Source organism: Cylas formicarius, unplaced genomic scaffold (genome assembly GCF_029955315.1).
Source record: "Cylas formicarius isolate icCylForm1 unplaced genomic scaffold, icCylForm1.1 PGA_scaffold_1__22_contigs__length_36826433, whole genome shotgun sequence".
Taxonomy (NCBI): domain Eukaryota; kingdom Metazoa; phylum Arthropoda; class Insecta; order Coleoptera; family Brentidae; genus Cylas; species Cylas formicarius.
In genome coordinates, this window is record NW_026844264.1 from 18016069 (window position 1) to 18037404 (window position 21336).

Here is a 21336-nt window from a genome sequence, read left to right on the forward strand (position 1 = left end):
TTATTAATCTTAACGAGATTGTCGATATTTACTTTAAATATATTTCTCAATAAATGTAAGTGAAAGAAGAAACAAAAAGAAAACTGAAAAAATGCTATGTGTACGGGGACTTTTTTGACCGACTGCATAATTACACGTCACTGTCAGTTGCTATCTCAAAACCTTGAACGATTTGAAGCACGATTTACAAGGTAATTTTTCAGAAACAATTTCGTTTCTTAAAACTGGCAGTCAATATATCGAACCTAGAAATTAGTTAAAAAATTAAATATTCGTTAGCAGAGTAAATTTCAAAAAAAATGCGACTGGGCGATTTTTGCATTAGTGCCGTCAATTACCACCATAACGTCTTATCTAAGGAATGGGTTGAATTCTAAAAATCCTCTAGACGAATCTGCGAAATACATATACGAACTTTGTGGAACGAGCTCATACATTACGTGGATGGGAAAGGTTGTACAAATGCGGCCTCTTGAGTATAGGTCAGGACGAAGTAAATGACCTCGGAACTGCAAATATAGACACGTTTTCATATTTTCAGTATCCCATTAAATATCACGCGCTTCACGTCCGGAACGTGACACTTTTATGGAATTCAAGACACCAAATGTAACGATATACCACATAATAGAGTGAAATTGAAGCTACGGACTACTGCTTTCTTGTGAAATATGAAAGAAGTAAAAGCCATGAAAAATGTTGATGCATAAAAACAAGGAAACAAAAACAATTCATTAATTAACATTGAACGCCGAGAAGACACTTTGCAATTGGAGCGCTACTCTCAAAATGACCATCCGGGTTTATAATAGATAGACGTTTCAAATAAAATGCAAAAATTAAAAAAAAAGGACAGATTTCCAAAATTCATGTAACAGGCTTCGAACAAGTACAAAATAGATTTTGAAGATATCTTGAGTTCAAAACAGATATTGCGAGTACAAATCCTTAATGCTTTACAAAATTATAGTCTCTCAGGTTCTATTAAAAAATATCCTACGAATATCAATGCTACCACTGAACTAAGCAAGGGCAGATTACTAGAATACTCCAATTAATTTATTGGCATTGTTCCATATTTATTAAAAGCTTAAAATGCTTCGTAAAAAATGCATTTTGGGATTCCATTGTCGTTAACTTTGAAATGTACTCACCGAATGTTAATTTGATATACTATATACTTCAGTGCACTAGTTTTTTGTAATTAATCAATGATCTCTTAAACTTGCCTTTTGTCTGAAAGTATATTGTTTCACATATTTAAACTATACTCACCCAGTTTTAGCAAAATTTGCCAAGTAGATAATGAATGCTTCGGACAGTGCCAGTTCAGATCTAGTGTAGTTTTTTGGAAAATGATTGAATCCCTCGACGAGAGGTGCTCCGAATATGTATGGCAACTCTTCTCCATGGACGGTACCCATTCTCTAAAACAAGTTAAAAAACGTTGGGTAATTAAACTTCCTATCAAAATTTCGGATTTTATGAAATTTGCTTTTGTCTCTTAAACTCTTAAAATATATCTACGAGGGTCGCTTTTTTCTTCAGCAAACATCAATAAAGTGAAGGCAGCGATGGTTTTTATTTTATTTAAAAATTCTCAAGAATTTTACATAAATATCAAAACAAGATCCAAAAATTTACGTACTTCATTTAAGTGGCAGCAGTAATTTGCCAAAAACAACTCGGTTAAGCCTTGTTAAGAGCACGACATTTAACGAATTTATTTTTAGAGACACTTTCCTCAGCGGTTGAGAATCCATTAACAGTTTATAAACTTTCCTCACGGGCTAGAATGATGAGAATAAACAAACTCCTTACTTACGACATAAGGTTGTATTAATGCCTGGGGTAAAAAGGTAAATGAACTAAGTCGTTTAGTATAGCACGAAGTATTTTGAACCCAAAAAATGCATCGCACTAGCCAGAATACGATCAATCTTATTTCCACAGAACATAAAAGATGTATAAATCTCTTGCGTCTACATCATTAGACTGTAAGCGAAAAAGACCAGGTCTAACCACGTCAAAGCGCCATTTTTCCCGTCGTATTTATCATTTCACCAAACAAAAATGCATAAATTATGCACAACCCGTTGACGTCAAAGGGGTTCTTACGCTTTCCGTCAGCAACCTCACTATTTTATTCGCTACATGTAAGCGCTGTTGCCACAATGAATTTTATATATGATAACCAGATTTAAACGTGTAGCGCCTCAATAGCGGACCCAATGTTTTGCATATTTATTTAATGGACGGCATTAATCCTTGGGATTTGTAAGGGGTCTATTTCATTTATTTGCGCGCTGTTATGGCAAAGTTTGTGAAATATCTGGTTTGGAACAACTAAAGTTTTAAAACATTATAACCGTCTTGCGTTAAATAATATGCAGCCAATATGCATTTAAACTTTTATATTCGTTGAATTTAGGTGGCTTTTACTTGATCAAAATCCATTTATCAAAATAAATAAGAACTAAAAGTTCAGATTTTCATTATATTCGTCTCTAAGTCTAACCGTTAGACATTTCCATTTCTCCTTATCTTTGTTCAGCTCGTGTCATCTTTCTCTAAACATGCGACGAAACAGATCCGCATCCTTTCCGATTCTATGTTTTTAGCAATGAAGATCGATTCTAGTTTTTGGATTTCTTTTGCGATTTTAAGAGATTTCTGAGACCTTTTTTAAATCATCTAGTAATTCGTTTGTGTTGATCAGATGTTGTAATATTGCAAAAAGATTAGAATATTGTAAATGAGGATCCTTACTCAGATAGCACACAATATCCCCAGTATATCCGGTCAATGTCCCATTTAAGTCGCATGTCCCGGGACATGTGGAGGATATTCTTAGGATATACGTTAGAATGCTTTTACTAAGGATATACTGTAAAATACATTCCAGGGATATCCTCTGAATTTATAGCTTGCGGATACACGATATACCACGGATATCCTCTAAATAGATGGCCTGAGGAAACACCCTTGCGTCATAATGGCAAAAAAAGTGTAAAACCGTAAAACAAAATGAAATCTAAAAAGTTAAATTTTGAACAACTGAGAAGGAAAATACTTAGTTTTTTTAGATTTTTGGTGTTTTGGGAGACATTTTATTGGCAACGTTTTTGTGCACATCTACATCGACGTCAGTGTTGGCAAGTCCTAAAAAAAGACGGAATCGAACCGTTAAAATCAACTTGCTTTTATTATTTTTGAACACGAACTAAACAAGAAATGCTTTTGAATTAAAATAGCACAGAAAATAAGGATTTATCAAAGTAAAAAAATTACAAAAACGTAAAAATAATATATTTGTTCATAAGATCCTATTTGATAATACTGTTCGGCTGCAGCCGATGACGCAACTAGTCGTGGTCGTGCCGTGCCGGACTCGCTCGAGTCTCGTCGGCTCTGCTCCGTCTCGTCGTCCGCCATCTTTTCAGCCTTGTTTTTGTTGGCGGTGTAGGGTATACGGCAACTTGACGTGTATTTTGAGTATTTTGTGTGCTGTGTTTACTGTTTTCAGTGCTTTCATTTCAGTTAATTTTTTGTGGTATTATTATTACTGCAGAACGAATAATAAAATTCTAAGCTGAACGAACCATTGTTGTGTAGTGTACCAATATCATGCCTTGTTTTTTTATTATTTTGCTAGGTCAATGAGATAGCAAGCTCTGACCCCGCTGATTTCAAATGAACTTGCAATGAAATTTACTTGGTTGGGCATGAAGGAAAAGGAGAAATTTTCAAAATTAAAATTGGCCAAATTAATATTTGGTAAGTAGGTATTATGTTTTTTAAAAATAAATATAACGTAAATGTAATATAAATAAAGTAAATAAATATAATTTAATAAAATAGGTATTATGCTGATTGCGTAGTTTAGATACTTTTTTTAAGTGATTACTGGACCGAGTTAAGAGAAAACTGACCTTTTCGTAACCTATATTAGCTATAATATACGTGTTAGTTTACATATGATTTTTGATTATAGACTTCTTTTCATATTTTATTGCTTAGTTTTTTAAAAAATAAAAGTAAAATTCACTTTCTCTTCATGTTTTTGAGCAGTCAAATTTAGGCATACAAAACTAAACTATGTTTCTATTTAAGCAAATAATGTTAGAGAAAATCCACCAGAACAAAATTATATTATTTATTAGTATATTTTTTTTATTAAAATGGATGCAAGAATTGGCCCCGAAAAACAAAGTATTAATTTTAGTAATTACCCTGCATAAAGCACAATTTTCACATTAAAATTATTGTTCTGTTAAATCATGAAAACGTTTTTCTATTTTATAAGGTTTGTTTTCATAGCGATAGTAGCGATAATACCATCATGAGCAAAAAAAAACTAGGAAAATTTTTAAGTTGACCAAAAATATTGCATGAAAATAGGCCATTACTGTCAAACTGAAAAGTCGTATTTGTTCTAGTTTTTTTTGCTGCCGATAGTACCTACTCTCATGAAAGTGATCTTACCGATAAGAGTTTAATAAGGTTTGTATTTAATAAAATGAAATACATAAATGTATACCTACATCATTGTGGAAATTAGCATCTAAGATCACTTTCATGAGAGTACTACCAGGGTGAAATAAAGTCTTTACATAAAAGGCGGATGTAGGGATTTTTTAAATCTGTTTTTTTAAACATATAAGATACCAGTCTCGTTCTTTTTTTTTTATAAAGTACGGATATATAAAACCTGTCTTTCCCAAAACTAAAATATTTTCAGATGCGGATAAGAAGACAAACACATCACAAACATCATTCAATTGTATACCTGCTTCGTTGAAAAGAGCTACTTTCATTAAAGAATGACAGAAAACCTGTCAAATATTAGTTATTCCTTTAAAGTTTAGTTCAAGATAGTATTTTACTCTATATTTAAGATGCTTTAGGCTACGTTGTTGTATATTTTTGCTACATTATATACCTACAATTTTTTCATATCTACAATAATAAAAAAGTGCATTAAATGTGTTTTATTAATTGTATCAATCGGCAGTCTTTCACTTTTATAATCAAAAACAAAATTAAAGATTAAATATTAATTAGAGAAAATTTGTGCATTTCAAATATCGCCTGCTATTCCAGTGACGACTTCACCAACCTTACCCAATGGGTTAATTCCATAACACGTGAGTACCAAATACTGGGATAGAATTTTTGTAGTCGTACAAGCAATTTTAACAATATTTCTGATAAACTGTGGACGTTCCGATTAGTAACATCCTTAAGATGTCTTAAGGATGTCCCTTCGCTGAAACAGTATGTCCCTAGGATATACGTCAGATATCCCGAGAATATTTAACGGACGTCCTTGTGCTATTTGGGCAGCTGTTTTTGTTGGAACATCGTTCCGCTCGAATACGAGGGCTTTACAAATAGTTTACATGATTAAATCGAATATTTGAAATATGTGACTATGTTTAAGATTCGGTGTTTTTAAATTAATGCTCTACAACATAACTTGACTACCACTAATTCACAAGTATGCTGGAATAACATATTTTTAAAATGTATCCAGTTATAAAGACATTACCTTCCGGGAATTTAAGTTTTTCATAGTCTTCTGAAGGTACTGAAAAAAACGAGAAACCACTATATTGTTTTTAAATACATCCATCAAGGCTGCAGTGAAACGATGGCATATTTGAAGCTTCTCAGACCAATACATAAAACACACTAAATTTAATTTTTCTCACAATCAATTTAAAGCGCCATATAAGGATTCCGCTTTTCAAAAATAGCAACAGCGGTGCAGTCGGGCGTGGCATCAAGTGAGACAAGTTATATATATTTTATAAAGCGAAATTGATTACTCACAGCAGTCACAATTGCAAAACTTACCGGCACGACTGGGAGTTCCGAATCTTATCACATATTATCTTGAAAAGAGTTATCTTTTTTTAAACCATTTAGGACCCGCTAAAATGAACAACTCCTTCTAATAAGATTTTAATGTCTCTGACAAATAATAGACTGACTCTAGAACAGTTTACATGTATCAACTAAAAAGGAATTTCAGTGCCTCTTGTTGATCATTCTATTCTTTGTCGGGCCGAGTATTTAAAAAGTCACTGTTTCAGATTTCCTCGGTAGTGTATGCATCGAAGTATTCGATGTTCTTATTTCTTAAATTTGCAGATTTGCCACAAGGTAGTTTTTTCGTCCTAAGTTATTTGCGTTTTGCGTTTTCATAGTTTCATTCAGTGACGATGATTTTAAACTGATTTTAAGTACCTACTTGGAGGACCCTGAAAAAATAATTCTGAGTAAAGGTTTTTTATATTGTTTCTTGTTTTCTTGATTAGTAGGATTTGTTTCGTTCTAGTTCAACCATATATAACACAGTATGTTTTATTGTAACAATTTAGTTAACCCTTATTTGTCAACTTGGACCGGTCAGTTGGCGTGCAATTTTGCATTTCCTATCTCATTGAGATTAGTCTGTTCGAAAATCCACCGAAAGTTCGTATTCGATATTGGTATCTCTTCTAACAATTGGTAAGACGCTTTGGGCTACTTTTCACTACTAAACTTGTTTCCTTGTTTTTCTTCAGTGGAGAGTTAAGTGGTTACTAAAAAATATGAGATTTTAAGTTAAAGTTTTCTACCCATTTGAGTTTTTCATCTTTTTCAGTTATAATTAAACGCCGTTAAATTGGTATATTTGGCAACAGGGGAAAAATCTAATAGTCGTATGTCAATCAGTGACGAGTTATAAATATTATAATCCTCAGTAGTACAGCAATGGCACTTCGTAGGTGAAAAGTGTTATATTTGAATTCAAAAGCTTAAACGGGGGCCTAACAATCTTATCGACTTAGAAAGCGTCACTTACGTCACTGAATTATCTACGTAGAATTCAACCTATACCATTTCGTTGGGACAAAAGAATATTAGCAGAACTGAAAAATAAATTGGGCCAAGAAAGCGAAATAGTAAGATTTAATTAACTTCACACTTAGACAGAATTATAAGGTGAGATTGATTGATTGATTGATTATTGAATGAGCTGCCGAACATCGAGACGTAGTCAAGTTGGTAGTGACACTGTTATAAAATTCTTAATATCAGAAGTAAAAGACATAATGAAAATTATAGATCAATACATGAGGCGAGGGAAATGAAGGTTGAAAGCGAAAAGCTGTGACAGCTGAAACCAACTCGCTATAACGTTATATTTTTAATAACGAATGACTTTCTTATATTAAGTACAAGAATCTCGTTTACCGTTTCAAAAAATGAAATACTAGCGAGCATTATCATTTCATTATTTACAAATATTCTGGATTTGTCCTGCGTCGGCTGTTGATGAATCGAACTTGCTGACGTTTCGTCAATCACCCTGTCAGCTTGTTCAGAGCTTAAATGAAGCTGGCTCGCATTCTACTCTGTACCTGCTTATATATTGTTTGAAGGGGCAGAGCTAAAGGGACGCATGAACATTATCTCAGATGACTGATTGCCATATTGGTGAAAGATAATGACCTGAGTCGCGGTTAAGATTATTTGGTTGCTGAAAGATTTCTATAGATTTTCGGATTTTTCGTAGAAGAACTGATTACATGCATGTTGGGTTTCGTGATTATGTTCGGCAACTACTGATGACTTTACTTGTCGTAATCTTTTTGGCTCTTTGAGCCTAGTTTGATATTATACGGTAATATCAAACGGAATTTTGTCTTTGGAGGACGAAGATATTGAGAGATTTTTGGGCAAGTGGTTTTAACGTTATATTTCTTAACAACCTTTCATATATGTGGTCAGTGATATTTTGAATGTTAAGAAGGACTACAGTGGCAAGTGTGGAGTTGCTTTCAAACCATTGTCTTTGGAAGATTGTTGTGAAATGTATTTTGTGTTTGAAGGTTTAATATCTCAAATGTGGGAATTTTTACAGAGAAAAGCAGAGGTAAGTTGTTTTAATTCTGGGTTCAGTGACTCGGGCTGAGATAGTTTTACGGCTCTGTAAACAAAAGAGTTGATAACCGATGATTTTTGGGTCGGATGGTGATGAGACCATACTATGACCCAATGTTAGCAATGTTAGGTCTGATTTTCTATTGATAAGAATATCTAAGAATAGAAGGTCTTATTAGTTTCCAACTCAATGGTAAAACGTATGTTAGGGTGTAAAGAGTTTAAATGTCTAAGAAAATCTACTAGGGTTTCTTGACCATGAGGCCAAATAACAAAAGTATCATCGACGTAGCATTCCCATAATTTCGGTTTTAGATGAAAGGTGTCGAGAGCTTTATTCTCAATGGCTTCCATAAATATATTCGACATGATTGGTGATAGTGGAGAACCCATAGCTGTTCCCGACGTTTATTCGAAAATTTGACCGTTATAAGAAAAATATGTTCCCGATAAACGTTTTTCAATTAAGGTGAGATGGTTTGGTTCCAGATTCTCGGATTTTAATATATCTGAAATGATGTGAGAGTTTCAGGAATAGGAACTTCGATAAAGAAGGATTCTACGTCGAAACTAACTAGAATATCTTGTGTATCTAATGTAATGCTTTTTAATTGTTCAATGAAGTGAAATGAATTAAGGACGAAACTGTCAGGGGTTTTAATAAGGAAGCTAGATATGTTGCAAGAGAATATGTTTCAATATTCAAATAATTTTGAGAGTTTTAATTGTGCAATGAAATGAAGGGAATAAGTAGGAATATATCAGTTTCCCGCGTAAAGTGTTTTAATATAGAAGCTAGATATTTTGCTAGAGAATATGTTGGAGAACCAATGGTGCTGACAATAGGTCGGAGGGGCACTCCTGGTTTGTGAATCTTAGGGAGTCCGTAGAGACAAGGAATCTTAGAGTCATGATTTTTTCAAGGATTCTGATAGATAAGAAGCCTTAATAACAGATTTAAGTTTGCGTTCCACATGTGACGCAGGATCTTTTTTAAGTTGATGATAGGATCGGTCTGCAAGAATTTCTGGATTAAAAAAAAATTGTCCCTGGTGTTCCCTACTGTTTATTACCACCATATAATTTCTTTTATCTGCTTTTAGAATTAGGATTCGGGATTGGATTTTACAGAAATGCGTTCAGGCTTTGAAATATAACTGAATAAATATAACACCAAATTTTATTCGATAAACGAAAACGAAACCAACGAAAAATCCGAGAATCTATAGAAATCTATAAGCAACCAAATAATCTTAACCGCAACTCAGGCCTATACCGTTCACCAATATGGGAACCGGTCACACGAGACAATGTTCGTTCGTTCGTTCGTTCGTTCCTTTAGCTCCACTCCCTTGAAACAATATATAAGCAGAAACAGAGTAGAATGCGATCCAGTTTCAATTAAGCTCTGAAGAAGCCAACAAGATAATTAGTTCACAACCTACGCAGGAGGAATCCAGAAGATTCATAAATAGTATTATAGTAGTTTCTTTAAAAAATATTTCTATTTCATTTACCTGAGGATAATCCCCATCTTTAGTTTGGTAATCAAACACATAAAAGAAAGTTTTCGGTCCCGCAGGTTCCTGTCCGGGCTGCGAAGGTTTTGCACTCAACAAGTCACCAGTTTGCACTAACGGCGCTACAAATTGCGCATCACTAAGAGCCGAAACACACGCGTCTCGAGTATTTATTGGATGCTGCACGGTTCGTTCCCAATCCGTATACTCGTTAACCACCGTAAAAAAAATCTCACTCAAATGATACGTATACGCGTTTCTCACGTAAGTTCTTATAATTTTGTCCCTGCGTTCACCTTCGAAACCCGCCTGGATATCGTTCGATGAAAATCTCCACAAAGCTTCGCTTGTGACTACTCCGAAGAGCAGATCGTAGGGATTACTTCCCCTAGGTACCAATGTAGCTTCGCTCCGTTTCATGTTGGCGTTCACTGGACCGACAAAACTTTGAAGGTCTTGTGGCTTGAAGTACGTCACTAGCTCTTTAGCAAAATCCGCTTTTATTACAACACCTATAAAAACGACGGCGATGTAGGCAATATATGTTCGATAGTGCCTTAAAAGGGCTTACCATCGACGCTTGGACCGAAAGCGCTTAAATAGGCAGGTGGTATCACGTCAGCCTGCAGGAGTTCTTCCAATGACGTCTCCCTAAGGCAGTCGACTATTTGCTCATGATCTTTTCCAACGTCATCGGGAATCGTGCAGTTTACTTCTTTTGCCAACTTTACGGCATAATTTACTGGGTCTTCAACCTGAAACAATAAAGATATAGAGATTCTCTATCACACGTTTCTAGGAGAAGAGGGTACTTATCTATTGAAAATGTAAAATCTAACTGAAAAATACATAGCTCTGTCTGCACGACGAAATTGGAAAGTAAGTTAATTATCATTTATTATTTATTTAACTGCCACTTGGACGTTGTGGTGGCTTACAACAATTGACTGTTTCGATGTTTTTACTTCAAAAATCAAATTTCTAAATAAAAATTTTAGAAATGTTTACGCGAACAACACTAGACACCTGAATACGTGAACTTGATGGCGATTTTCAAAATAAAATTTATACCCCCCACCCCTCTTCGTTCCAGGGGTCTCTACTTTCTTTCTAAAAGTCAAAGTCACTTCAGATTACTGAAAAATACGCTTTGCTAATTGTATGTTACGGAGATGTCTTTGATTCTCTAAAAGCAAAGCAACCCATACGTGAAAGTTTATTCGCCAAAGGTTATGTCAGCTAGTTTTAGTGACATTAAAATTAATTAATTGTTCTACTATTTAGCCTGAAGCACTCACAAAGTCACGTGGAAATCTACGCTAAGCCAGAAGTAGGGGGTTGCGAATTTACGAAACTGTTTCTCAGAACTTGTTGGATAAAGGGGCCTATCTGTGCAGTGTTAAATAAGTAGTAGATGTATTTTGACTATGGGGTAGACTAAGAAGTGGTATAAGTTGAGACAGCTCATAACTGGAGACACCATTTTGCATTTGAAATATTCCAAACTCATGACCAAATCGTTTACCTTGATTTGAACGACCACTTACTTTCCCATTATTAATCTATTTAAACCTTCATCTTTGAATTACACTTTTTTATTACTGAAGATAATAACTTTAAGAGATTAGGTTTCCGTTTATTTTCAAGAAAAGTTAAAATACCCAATCCCATATCTGAAAGTGCCATTTTATTATCAAATACGACTTTATTATCAGTGGCGAAATTTCTTTCGTTTTGTACCCAACGTTACAGTCCAGACTGTGAGCCAGGCTAATTTTGATTAATATAAGGCCTACGTAAATGTCTTATCGGATTTAAGGGATTTTCGGATTAGGGCGGGGGCGTACGAAAACCGGAGCGATAACAGTGACAAATTCAATTTATCAGCACGTAGCTAAGTAGATCTTTTTGTATTTTTTTGGGTGTGAGTGCTAGTTAGTTGTTAAAAAAACAAATGTTTCCACTATACAATCATACAAGAAATACTTTACACTTGGCGTTATTGAAAAAATGTTTGACATTCCAGCTTCATCTTCATCAGAACATTTCACGCTATTGTTGTGAATCCGTTAAATTTAATTTGATAGCACAAAAAAATAATCCTTGTTACACTTTGCACGACCCATAGTGCGAACTTCATACTTCGTGCAACATTTTTTAAAGAAAATAATTATGTTTTTTAACGATCGAATTTATTTAACAGCTTAACAACCAGGATAAGTAATTTGACTGTTACCGTCAGACACCAACTCGTAGGCAACAAAATATTTATTCATATTTCATCCACTAGTTCTGCAAACTCCATTCACTTAAGGGCCGTCACCTCGACGTCCGATTCGCTTTTAACAGGGTAAACTTCTCCATTTTGTTCTTTAAAATTACCTTAATTATTACCGAGATAATCGAAAAAGTCGTGGTTTCGTGTAAAACTATTTTATTTCGGTTTTTTTTAATTTATAAACTCTAGAAAGTTTAGAAGTATTTTTCGATTTATGTCTATTTTCAATTTAAAGAGTATACACGACGATAAAGTAAACTTAATAAAGTAGTAAACTCGCTCGAGTCTTCTTTTAAGCGAATTTAAGATTGAATTAAATTTGGAGATAAGCTATTATTAAAGGTTTTCGCATCCGCTGCTTGGCTCTTTTTTTTCGTAAAGCACATAGATCAATCACTTTTTGTTATTACCGAATTTGGGCAATTAAGTACGGAATTAGTGACGGTGCTAGAAATTTGGCAAAATAGCTATATACATGGTGGCTCGAAAATAAGTGTCGACCTAATGAAATAATTTTGATAGGCGATTTTTCATTTTTTCATATCCTTATAATACATGGCGTTAAAATTAATTTAAAACAAAATATTTTTATTTATAAATCTCGCAGGACATCATGTTAAAACTTGGTATGTAAATGTTGTAAATAAAAATGGCATGATGTTGATAAGGTGGATTGTTTTATTACTCCGGGTAGTGCCAAAAATTTAATTGTTCTACTCTCTACTTTAAAATACCGAATTGTGCAGCTATGTTAGGTTGGTGTTTCTCAGTGAATTTATTCGTGGTGTATTGGTGACCCAAAAACGTAAGGTTTATAAACTCTTCAAATAGTCGTTTATTAAACTCTCCCTACGCTCGTGCCTATACAAACCCGTGACTAAACTGTCATTTATAAAATTTTGCATTATATAATACAATTGATAATTTTTTTGAGACATTATCATAGAGATGAATAAACCTCCACCAACGAAAACCTTTTGTCGTGAAATTCCATGATTACTATATACATTAAATATTAATTAAGATAATATTTAGAAGAGAGAGATATTTTATGATCCTTACAGCAATAAAACACTGACACGTCAGATATTTTAGGACCTGGGACCACTTTTTCTTTAATTCTTTATTTTTTAGTTTAATTTCAATCGGCTAAACGACTTTAAATTGAAACCACACATTCCAAGAGACACTATGTATCTAAATAATCTTTTATTAAAAAGGGTATAATAGACTGTCAATTACATTTGGTAAATGAAACTGATGTGAAAGCGGCGTTACTATAGGTAGTGTTCAGAATCCATTGTTTCTATTTTCAAAAGTCGGGTTAGAGACCTTTTGGGATCGGTAATTTAAGTTTGCGCGTTCACCCAGTTTCTCAAACCCGCGTAACCCCTGTGACGGCTTGTGCGCAATCGCACAGGAAAAAGAGGAAATTTTTGACATTGAGATTCAAAAAGACACTTCCACATGGTCCGGAGCCAGAAACAGAGCCGATTCCGCAAGTCCGCGAGTTTCAAGCGCGAGTGCAATAAACGGGGCCCCGTCCGGAACCGACGACACGATAGCCTGCGGTAAGTCTTCACAGTGGGTCATTGCCTATCGTGTTCGCTTTTTTTACCATTTCGCATCCCAAAAGGGTTAAGCCAACCGTGAACCGTTCGACCCTATTGGAACCCTTAACATTATGGTCCTTCGAGCCGGATTATCTGAAAAAGCGCGTGGAAAATGCAGTCTATTTAGATTTTGTGACCATTTTGCACGTATTTGTACCTTGTTTTCTAGCAGTCACGTTTTTTATCTCTGTTGCTAACCGTTTTTTTGCACTCTCCGGACATCGTTTTTTGCTCAGTGTATCACGCACTTCGCACCTTGCAAGATCGCATTTGAAATTTGGCTCGTTGGCCACGGGATTATTGAACCTAACCACACGTTTGGCACTCGTAAAGCACGAATTTGTTTGTTTACGTATTCGCGTCTTGTATTCCAAGTTTCGCGTTCGAATAAATTGAATCACCTCCATTTGGATTTATTGCCTAACCATTTGTTTTACCATTTTTGGATTGGAAATTGCCGCCGCGTCGAATTCACGAACCTTTTGAAAATACGAATTTGTTTGTTTACCTTTGCAGGAGCGTTTACTTTACACTTAAAAATGAGTGAATACACAGGCCTTACTAGACAGTAGAAGTCCATCCTAACCCGTTGTGAGAATACGCTCACAAAAGTGCAAACGGCGCAAGATACACAAGCTGACACGAAAGACTTGAAAGTTTTTCAACTGCGTCTATCGGACTTGGACTCTCTCATTACTCAATTTGATGATTTGCACTGTCAAGTATGCAGGTTAGATTTAAACGAGCAGCAGGAAAGCGAACAGGAAGCACTGGTAGCTTCATTTGACGAGATAAAATATTCTGTAAAATCCATTGCTCGCGATCTTCTTCTTGATACATTCCCACAAAATCCTTCATTATCGCCGATGATCAGACAAGGCCATACCACCGGTTTGGAAATTCAAAAAGTAAGCGTACCAACCTTCAACGGGGATTTAAAAGCGTGGCCCACCTTCATCGATTTATTCAACAGTTTAATCCATGACAGAACCGAGCTCAGTGATATTGCCAAGTTTCAAGCACTGAGCGCAGCCCTTGTCGGTGACGCCCAATCATCTATCCGCAATATTCCATTTGTCGCTGCAAATTACAGGGTAGCTTATGATTCCGTCATGCGTATATACAATAATAAGAGGCGCCTTATTACCAACTACTGGACTAACATTTATTCAGCACCATCCGCTAAAGCCAACAACGCTCGGGGATTGAGAAAATTGCTCTCGACTTTTCGGGAAAATTTCGAAGCCCTCTCACACTACAACGACCTCAACCTTCTAGACTTTGTTAAAATGAGTATCCTCCTCCAGAAAGTGGATCCTTCTCTCAAACAAAAGTTCGAGGTAGATTACAGCGGAATAGTCATCCCAACCAACACCAACCTGTTTACGTTTCTGGAAAAAAACTGTCGTGCCTTGGAAAACTGTAATTTGTCAGACAACCCTCCTGATCCAATAGTCCCTTTTCGTTCTAGTGGTGGGAAAAGAGGAGGTAAACCCCCTTACAGTTTGTCCACCCGAATCGATAATAGTTGTAGTTGTTGCAAGCAGCAAAGTTTCCACCCCCTAATTAAGCGCGACAAGTTTTTAGAGATGGAAGTACCACAACGCCATGCCTTCGTTAAGAAGGAACGCCTTTGTTTTAATTGTTTTAGGGCTCATTCGGTGTCATCCTGTACACACCAAGACGTATGCCATCTTTGTTCTGGACGCCACAACACACTACTTTGTTTCTCGAAAAAGCCTCCCAAAACCAACCCACGAAGCAACTCTACCCCCAAAAGTACCATGTGCACCTCCACAAACATTGAACGTTCCGATACCAAGTCTGTTTTGTTTGCTACCGCCCAAGTGTTGATATTGAATTCAAATAAGGAGTTTGTACCCTGCCGAGCCTTATTCGACACCGCAAGTGAAGCCAATTTTGTTACTCTGTCATGTGCCAAAAAATTAGATTTGCCCATTGTTCCAAATAGCACACCAATCCAAGGTTTGAATAACATGACTTGTAACGTCCCCCATGGAAACATCAACCTCCAAATTTCCTCCCAGTATTATAGCAATAGTATATTTAAGTGTGAAGCTATCATTACTACGAACATCTGTGGACTTTCTCTCCTACCAAGGTGAACAACGTTCCTTCCCAGTGGCCCTACCTAGATGGTTTAGACTTAGCCGACACAGATTTCAGCCATCCAAGTGAAGTGGACATCCTACTCGGCGTTGACTTATTTAGCCAAATGCTCGTTTCAGGTTTCGTGAAAGGACAAAACGGCCCATCGGCCGTAAACACCATATTCGGTTGGGTACTATTGGGTGGTACCAATAAACCTAGTCCTAAAACCCTTACCTTGCTGACTACCTTAGACTCTCCCGTTAATTCTTTGAACCAGACCTTGAGAAAATCTTGGGAAATTGAATGTGTCCCTACCAAAGTCCCTCTCACCGACGAGGAACAAACATGTGAAGAGATTTTCTCGTCTACCCATGCTAGAGATCCCTTTGGCAAGTATATCGTTTGGCTCTCGTTTCGAGAGACCTCCCCCAACCTCGGTGATTCTAGAAACCAGGCGCTGCACAGGTTTAATCTGTTAGAGGCAAGACTCAACAAAAATCCACGCCTTCGTGCCTCGTATAACGAGGTCATGCAAGATTATGCCGACCAGGGTCACATGACCATCAGTTCATCCGATTACCCATCGTATTATTTCCCGCACCACTGTGTGATGAAAGACGACAGTGGTTCCACAAAAATTAGAGTTGTGTTTGACGGTTCATCTAAAACTTCCAATGGTTTAAGCTTGAACGATGTTTTATTAGTCGGACCTAAACTACAAAACGACATCGTGAAAGTGTTAATATCTTTTAGATCTTTCCCTGTAGTATTTAGTACTGAATTCGTCAGATGTTATGAAATATTATCGTAAACGACCAAGACATCAAATACCAGAAAATTTTATGGACATTCAACCCACTTGAACCAATCCGTGAATACCACTTACGCACCGTGACATATGGTTTAAATTGTAGCCCTTACTTGGCAATCAGAACACTGCACCAATTGGTAAACGACCACGGAAAAGACTACCCCCTCGCATCTTCCAGTATCTTAGACTCGTCCTATGTAGATGAACTGATGGGTTTTTCGCTATCCATAGAGCAGGGATTGGAACTTTAAAGACAACTGATTGGGTTGTTAAATTGTGGAGGTTTCGAACTGCGAAAATGGACCTCCAACTGCCAAGAGCTTCTTGCGAACATCCCAGAGAGACATCAACAAAGTATTTCTTTTTCAGATAAGGACACCACAGTCCTTAAAGTATTGGGACTGCAATGGAACATAGTATTAGACGTTTTCTCGTACTCCGTTAAACCATTGTCCCGTGATTGTACAAAGAGAATTATCTTGTCTGAGATCGCTCTGATTTACGATCCTTTGGGCTTCCTGGCACCAGTAATTGCGGTTGCCAAGTGTTTGATCCAACGTCTGTGGTTGCAGGGTATTTCTTGGGACGACACACCTTCTAGCGACATCGTTACACTGTGGCAACAATACGTTTCGCAACTTCCTATGTTGTCTACCATTTCCATACCCCGTTAAGTTGTAAAACACTCCGCTGTTACAACGGAACTGCATGGGTTCTTCGACGCTTCATCGACAGCTTACGGCGGTGCAGTATACGTCCGCCAAGTTCACGACGACGGTGACATTGCTGTATCTCTCTTGTGCGCTAAAAGCAAGGTCTGCCCTCTAAAAACGCTATCCATACCTCGTCTGGAACTGTGTGCGGCCTTTTTGTTAGCAAAACTCATGTGTTTTGTTTCCGACAACTTGAAAACGATAAAAGTCCATAGCATTTTTGCTTGATCCGATTCCAAAGTAGCTCTTGCCTGGATAAAATTGTGTCCTTCCAAGAGAAAGGTATTCGTAGCCAATCGTGTTACAAATATTCAAGAAAATATACCACCAGATTGTTGGTACCACATTAATGGTTTTGAAAATCCTGCAAATTGTTTGTCCAGAAGTTTGCTTCCCAACCAATTCATTTGATCACCCCTTGTGGTTCAAAGGTCCACCCTAGTTATCCTGTCCCTCAGAGCTGTGGCCCGTTTTTAACAATTTGCATCCAGATGAAATCGATACCCCTACAGAAGAGAACCGATTAGCGTTTGTCACCAACCTACCGCCTTTAAACGACGTACAAGTCTTACTCAACAGGGTTTCTTCGTTAGACAAAATCCAGAGAATCATCGCCTACTACCTAAGGTTTTATCGTAGAAAGCGCGACCCTGCCTTTTCATATTTGTCCAAATCCCCCTGTTTCGAAGAGTTAAATTTTTCTCTTTGTGTCATCGTTAGAGTGGTGCAACAAGAGGTTTTCTCTGAAGAATTGAGGAGGATTCTGAAGAACGAACCTTGTTCCAAACCCCTTCGTAAACTGGGCCCATTCTTAGACACTCTGGGCGTTATCAGAGTTGCGGGAAGGCTGCGTCACACGGACCTTGAATACGTCAAGTCAAGCATCCTATATTGTTACCCCGAGATCATAGAATCACCACATTAATAATAGAGAAATTCCATAAAACTCACGGACACCCAGGTCCTCACCTACTAGAACATTTGCTAGCCCAGCAGTTCCGGATATTGTCCGTTAAGCGTGCCATCCGCGGTGAGATAGCACATTGCGTCATTTGTTCCAGAACCAACCCCAAACCTTACAGTCCATACATGGGCGACCTGCCCAAGGCCAGGGTCTCGCAGCTGAAACCTTTTTCCCACGTCAGTGTGGACTTCATGGGGCCTTTTCAAATTACCTTGGCGAAGCGCAGAGGCGCTAAAAGCCAGAAAGTATACGCATGTATCTTCGTTTGTTTCCCCACCAAGGCGATCCACTTAGAAGCCGTATCTGACCTATCTGTCGAAGCTTTTCTAGCGGCCCTTCGTAGATTCGTAGGCCGAAGAGGTCGGTGCTCTGCCTTCTACAGCGAACAAACTTGACCGGTGCTAACAACCTTCTCTCTTCCTACTGCCGCCAGGCAGCGGAACAACTCGCCATCAAATGGTATTTCAACCCCCCAGCTGGGCCACACTTTGGCGGTCTCCATGAATCTGGGGTGAAGTCCACCAAAACCCACCTCCGTAGGATAGTGGGAAACCAAACTATGACCTTCGAAGAGCTGGCGACACTCTTAATCCAAATCGAGGCAATTCTTAACTCGCGACATTGTGTTGTGTCAGCCCAGACCCTAACGAACTTCTACCTCTAACGCCAGGCCATTTCCTTACTCTTGAACCCTTGACAGCCCCACCCGACCAAAGTCTCACAGACCAAAAAATTATCCGCCTCACCCGTTGGCAACTAGTGCAACAAATGCATCAGCACTTTTGGCGCCGCTGGCACGTAGAATATCTGCACTCGCTACAACAGAGGGAGAAGTGGAACACCCCCGATAACCCCCCGAAGATTGGCACGTTAGTGGTTCTGAGAGACGAAAACGTGCCCCCATTGAGATGGACCCTCGGTCGAGTAGTCCAAATAAAATGCCGCGAATAGTCCAAGTCAAAACCGCAAAGGGCCTGCTCGACAGACCACTGGTCAAAGTGTACTCTTTACCAGCCAACTAGCCAACTTCCCAACCGTGTTTCGTCCTACATGCTTGTTTTCAAAAGAGACAATTGATTGCATGGAACCAATTGTCACTTGTTAGCTCCGCTTGGGATACAGGAGCTTTTGCTGCAAAACCGTGCAAAGAGAATATCGTTTAGTTTCTTCTTATTTGTTACATTTAGTTTTTTTTATAAACATTTCCAACAAGTCCGCGAGTTTCAAGCGCGAGTGCAATAAACGGGGCCCCGTCCGGAACCGACGACACGATAGCCTGCGGTAAGTCTTCACAGTGGGTCGTTGCCTATCGTGTTCGTTTTTTTTACCATTTCGCATCCCAAAAGGGTTAAGCCAACCGTGAACCGTTCGACCCTATTGGAACCCTTAACAGGTAGTTTATTTGAAAAATTAATATAACATTAACTACACACGATTATAATTATAGAGATGGGCTGATAATTGGGATTTTAATTATTCTAAGATCATGTAAATAAGATAAAATAAGCAAAAATATGAAAAAGGTCCCAGAGAAAAATTTCTTTATTCCCTCTTATAAGGGGATTTCAACGCCCCTTATTTTCAAAATGCTGTTATGCCTTGCTCAAACCTTTTTACTTGCGCCTATACTAATTCTATGTTCTTTAATTCACAGTTGCATGGCGGAAGGCGAAGTACCGTTATAAGTCGTTTTGAAGCCATTTCGTGCAAAGAGGTTTATTCAAATTTACAATCTCCAGTAGCTCCGTTTTTATCATAGAAACGTGGGTATTTTTTCTGATTTTTTTGGCTGCTAGTTGGTATTATCCACTGACTATAAGAGATTATAAGGAATAGAATTTAGCATGTGTCTAGTCTCCATTTTTTCTAATCTTTTACCTTTTGCCAAGGTTGCTTTTATTTATGTGGATTTGCCATGTTTTGCCAACGATATATTCTTCATTTATCCAAGATTCGTCCAGATAATAGATATTGCTTTCGAAACTACCTAGCTGTTCTCAAATATCGTCGACGCCGGCAGATAATTTCGTATTTCTCTATTTAAAGCTGTTTTGTTTTTTTTTGTATTTTCGTAACGAAAATTTATTTCCTTCAAAGTTTTCCACAATTGTTAAACATTATGTCGAAGGTATGTTTTTCTTTTTTTAAGTAAGACGTGTGCATTATTCTTCTCGTAGTCTTTTCAACGTAATTTATTAGGTTCTTTTTTTCTATACTTGATGTCGACCTGATAGGGTAGCGTCCAGTCATATTTGAACAAATTTCCACTCTTTTTGCTACTGCGATTCTTAAATTTTGGTGGCGACGATCTTTGAGCACATGAGCACACAACATTTGACGTCCCACGCGCTAGCTTCTGATCTTTGGTTAATGTAATGTTAATTTAACAATACGCCAAAAGTAAAAAATGTTAAATTTTGCAATTAGTATAAAACGGTTTTAGTCAATTGACGGCTCATTCGTCGAAAAGAGCAAAACACTCGGGTGCGTGAACTGTACGAAAACGGACCAGAGAAATTCGACGCCAGCCACGTCGAATAAATACAAGGCGCAAACTTTTTAAACAAACACCGCCGCAAAGTGCGGGAACGCAGTAGATCAAAGACTAATCCCCGAGGGTAGAAGTTACTTATTCCCAAATGCAAACAAGAAAAACGTTTCAGCTAAATCAAATAAATATTTAGCCCACGGAAAGTTTCCCGTTGCCTGTACCGTAACAGTTTCCGCTTAAACTGTCTACGTGAAATAATAAATTTCGAAAGTTTCCGCTACATTTGGGCAATAAATAGAAAAATAATTTGTTATGCGGGCTTTGCAACGATATCGCCGCGGGCATGCTCTATCGGCCAGTATAGAAGTTTTAAATAATGAGAGTTTGTAACGGCGCGCCGCGCCAGCCGTATGGTGAAGCACATGGCATAATTTCGTTAGGTTTCAATCCGGTATTAAATTTTGCACAACACGTTGCTGCAATCTGAGGTTGTTAAATATGCCGTAACTTGCACTGAATTTGAGACGTCAGTTATGGGAGTTCGATATATTTTAAACCCATTAGAAGAATAATGGACAAAAGGCGATAAGATACAACAACGCTGGTAGAGTTCTCCAAATGATATACCGTTTTTACGACATAATCCGCTAATTAACTTTGGTAAATTTTTATGAAAGTCTAACCGCAGGCCGACCTCGCTTGAGTTTCTCTTTATAACCCTCAATAAATAGATTCGCAATTCTACATTAACGTTCCAGAATCGTACTTCGGTACTTCGCGCATACAAATGCTGAAAGCTGACGAACACGGATATGTGTAGAGTTTCATGGTTAAAATGTTTATTATAAATATAAATGAAGGAGTAAATTTAGCTATAAAACAATGTTAGAATGTTTATC

At 37.4% G+C, this 21336-nt stretch overlaps 1 protein-coding gene across 2 annotated transcripts in view; it reads right to left on the reverse strand.

Moving 5' to 3' along the window:
- The window catches only part of LOC132697070 (neuroligin-4, Y-linked-like), a 489753-nt gene that overhangs the window by 37903 nt on the left and 430514 nt on the right, over positions 1-21336 (reverse strand). For both annotated transcript variants that reach the window (XM_060662334.1, XM_060662335.1), the window contains 3 exons: positions 10027-10210; positions 9453-9967; positions 1276-1427 (listed from right to left, as the gene is read on the reverse strand). In XM_060662334.1, the coding sequence (XP_060518317.1) occupies positions 1276-1427; positions 9453-9967; positions 10027-10210 (851 nt within the window). The remainder of the gene's footprint in view (positions 1-1275; positions 1428-9452; positions 9968-10026; positions 10211-21336) is intronic.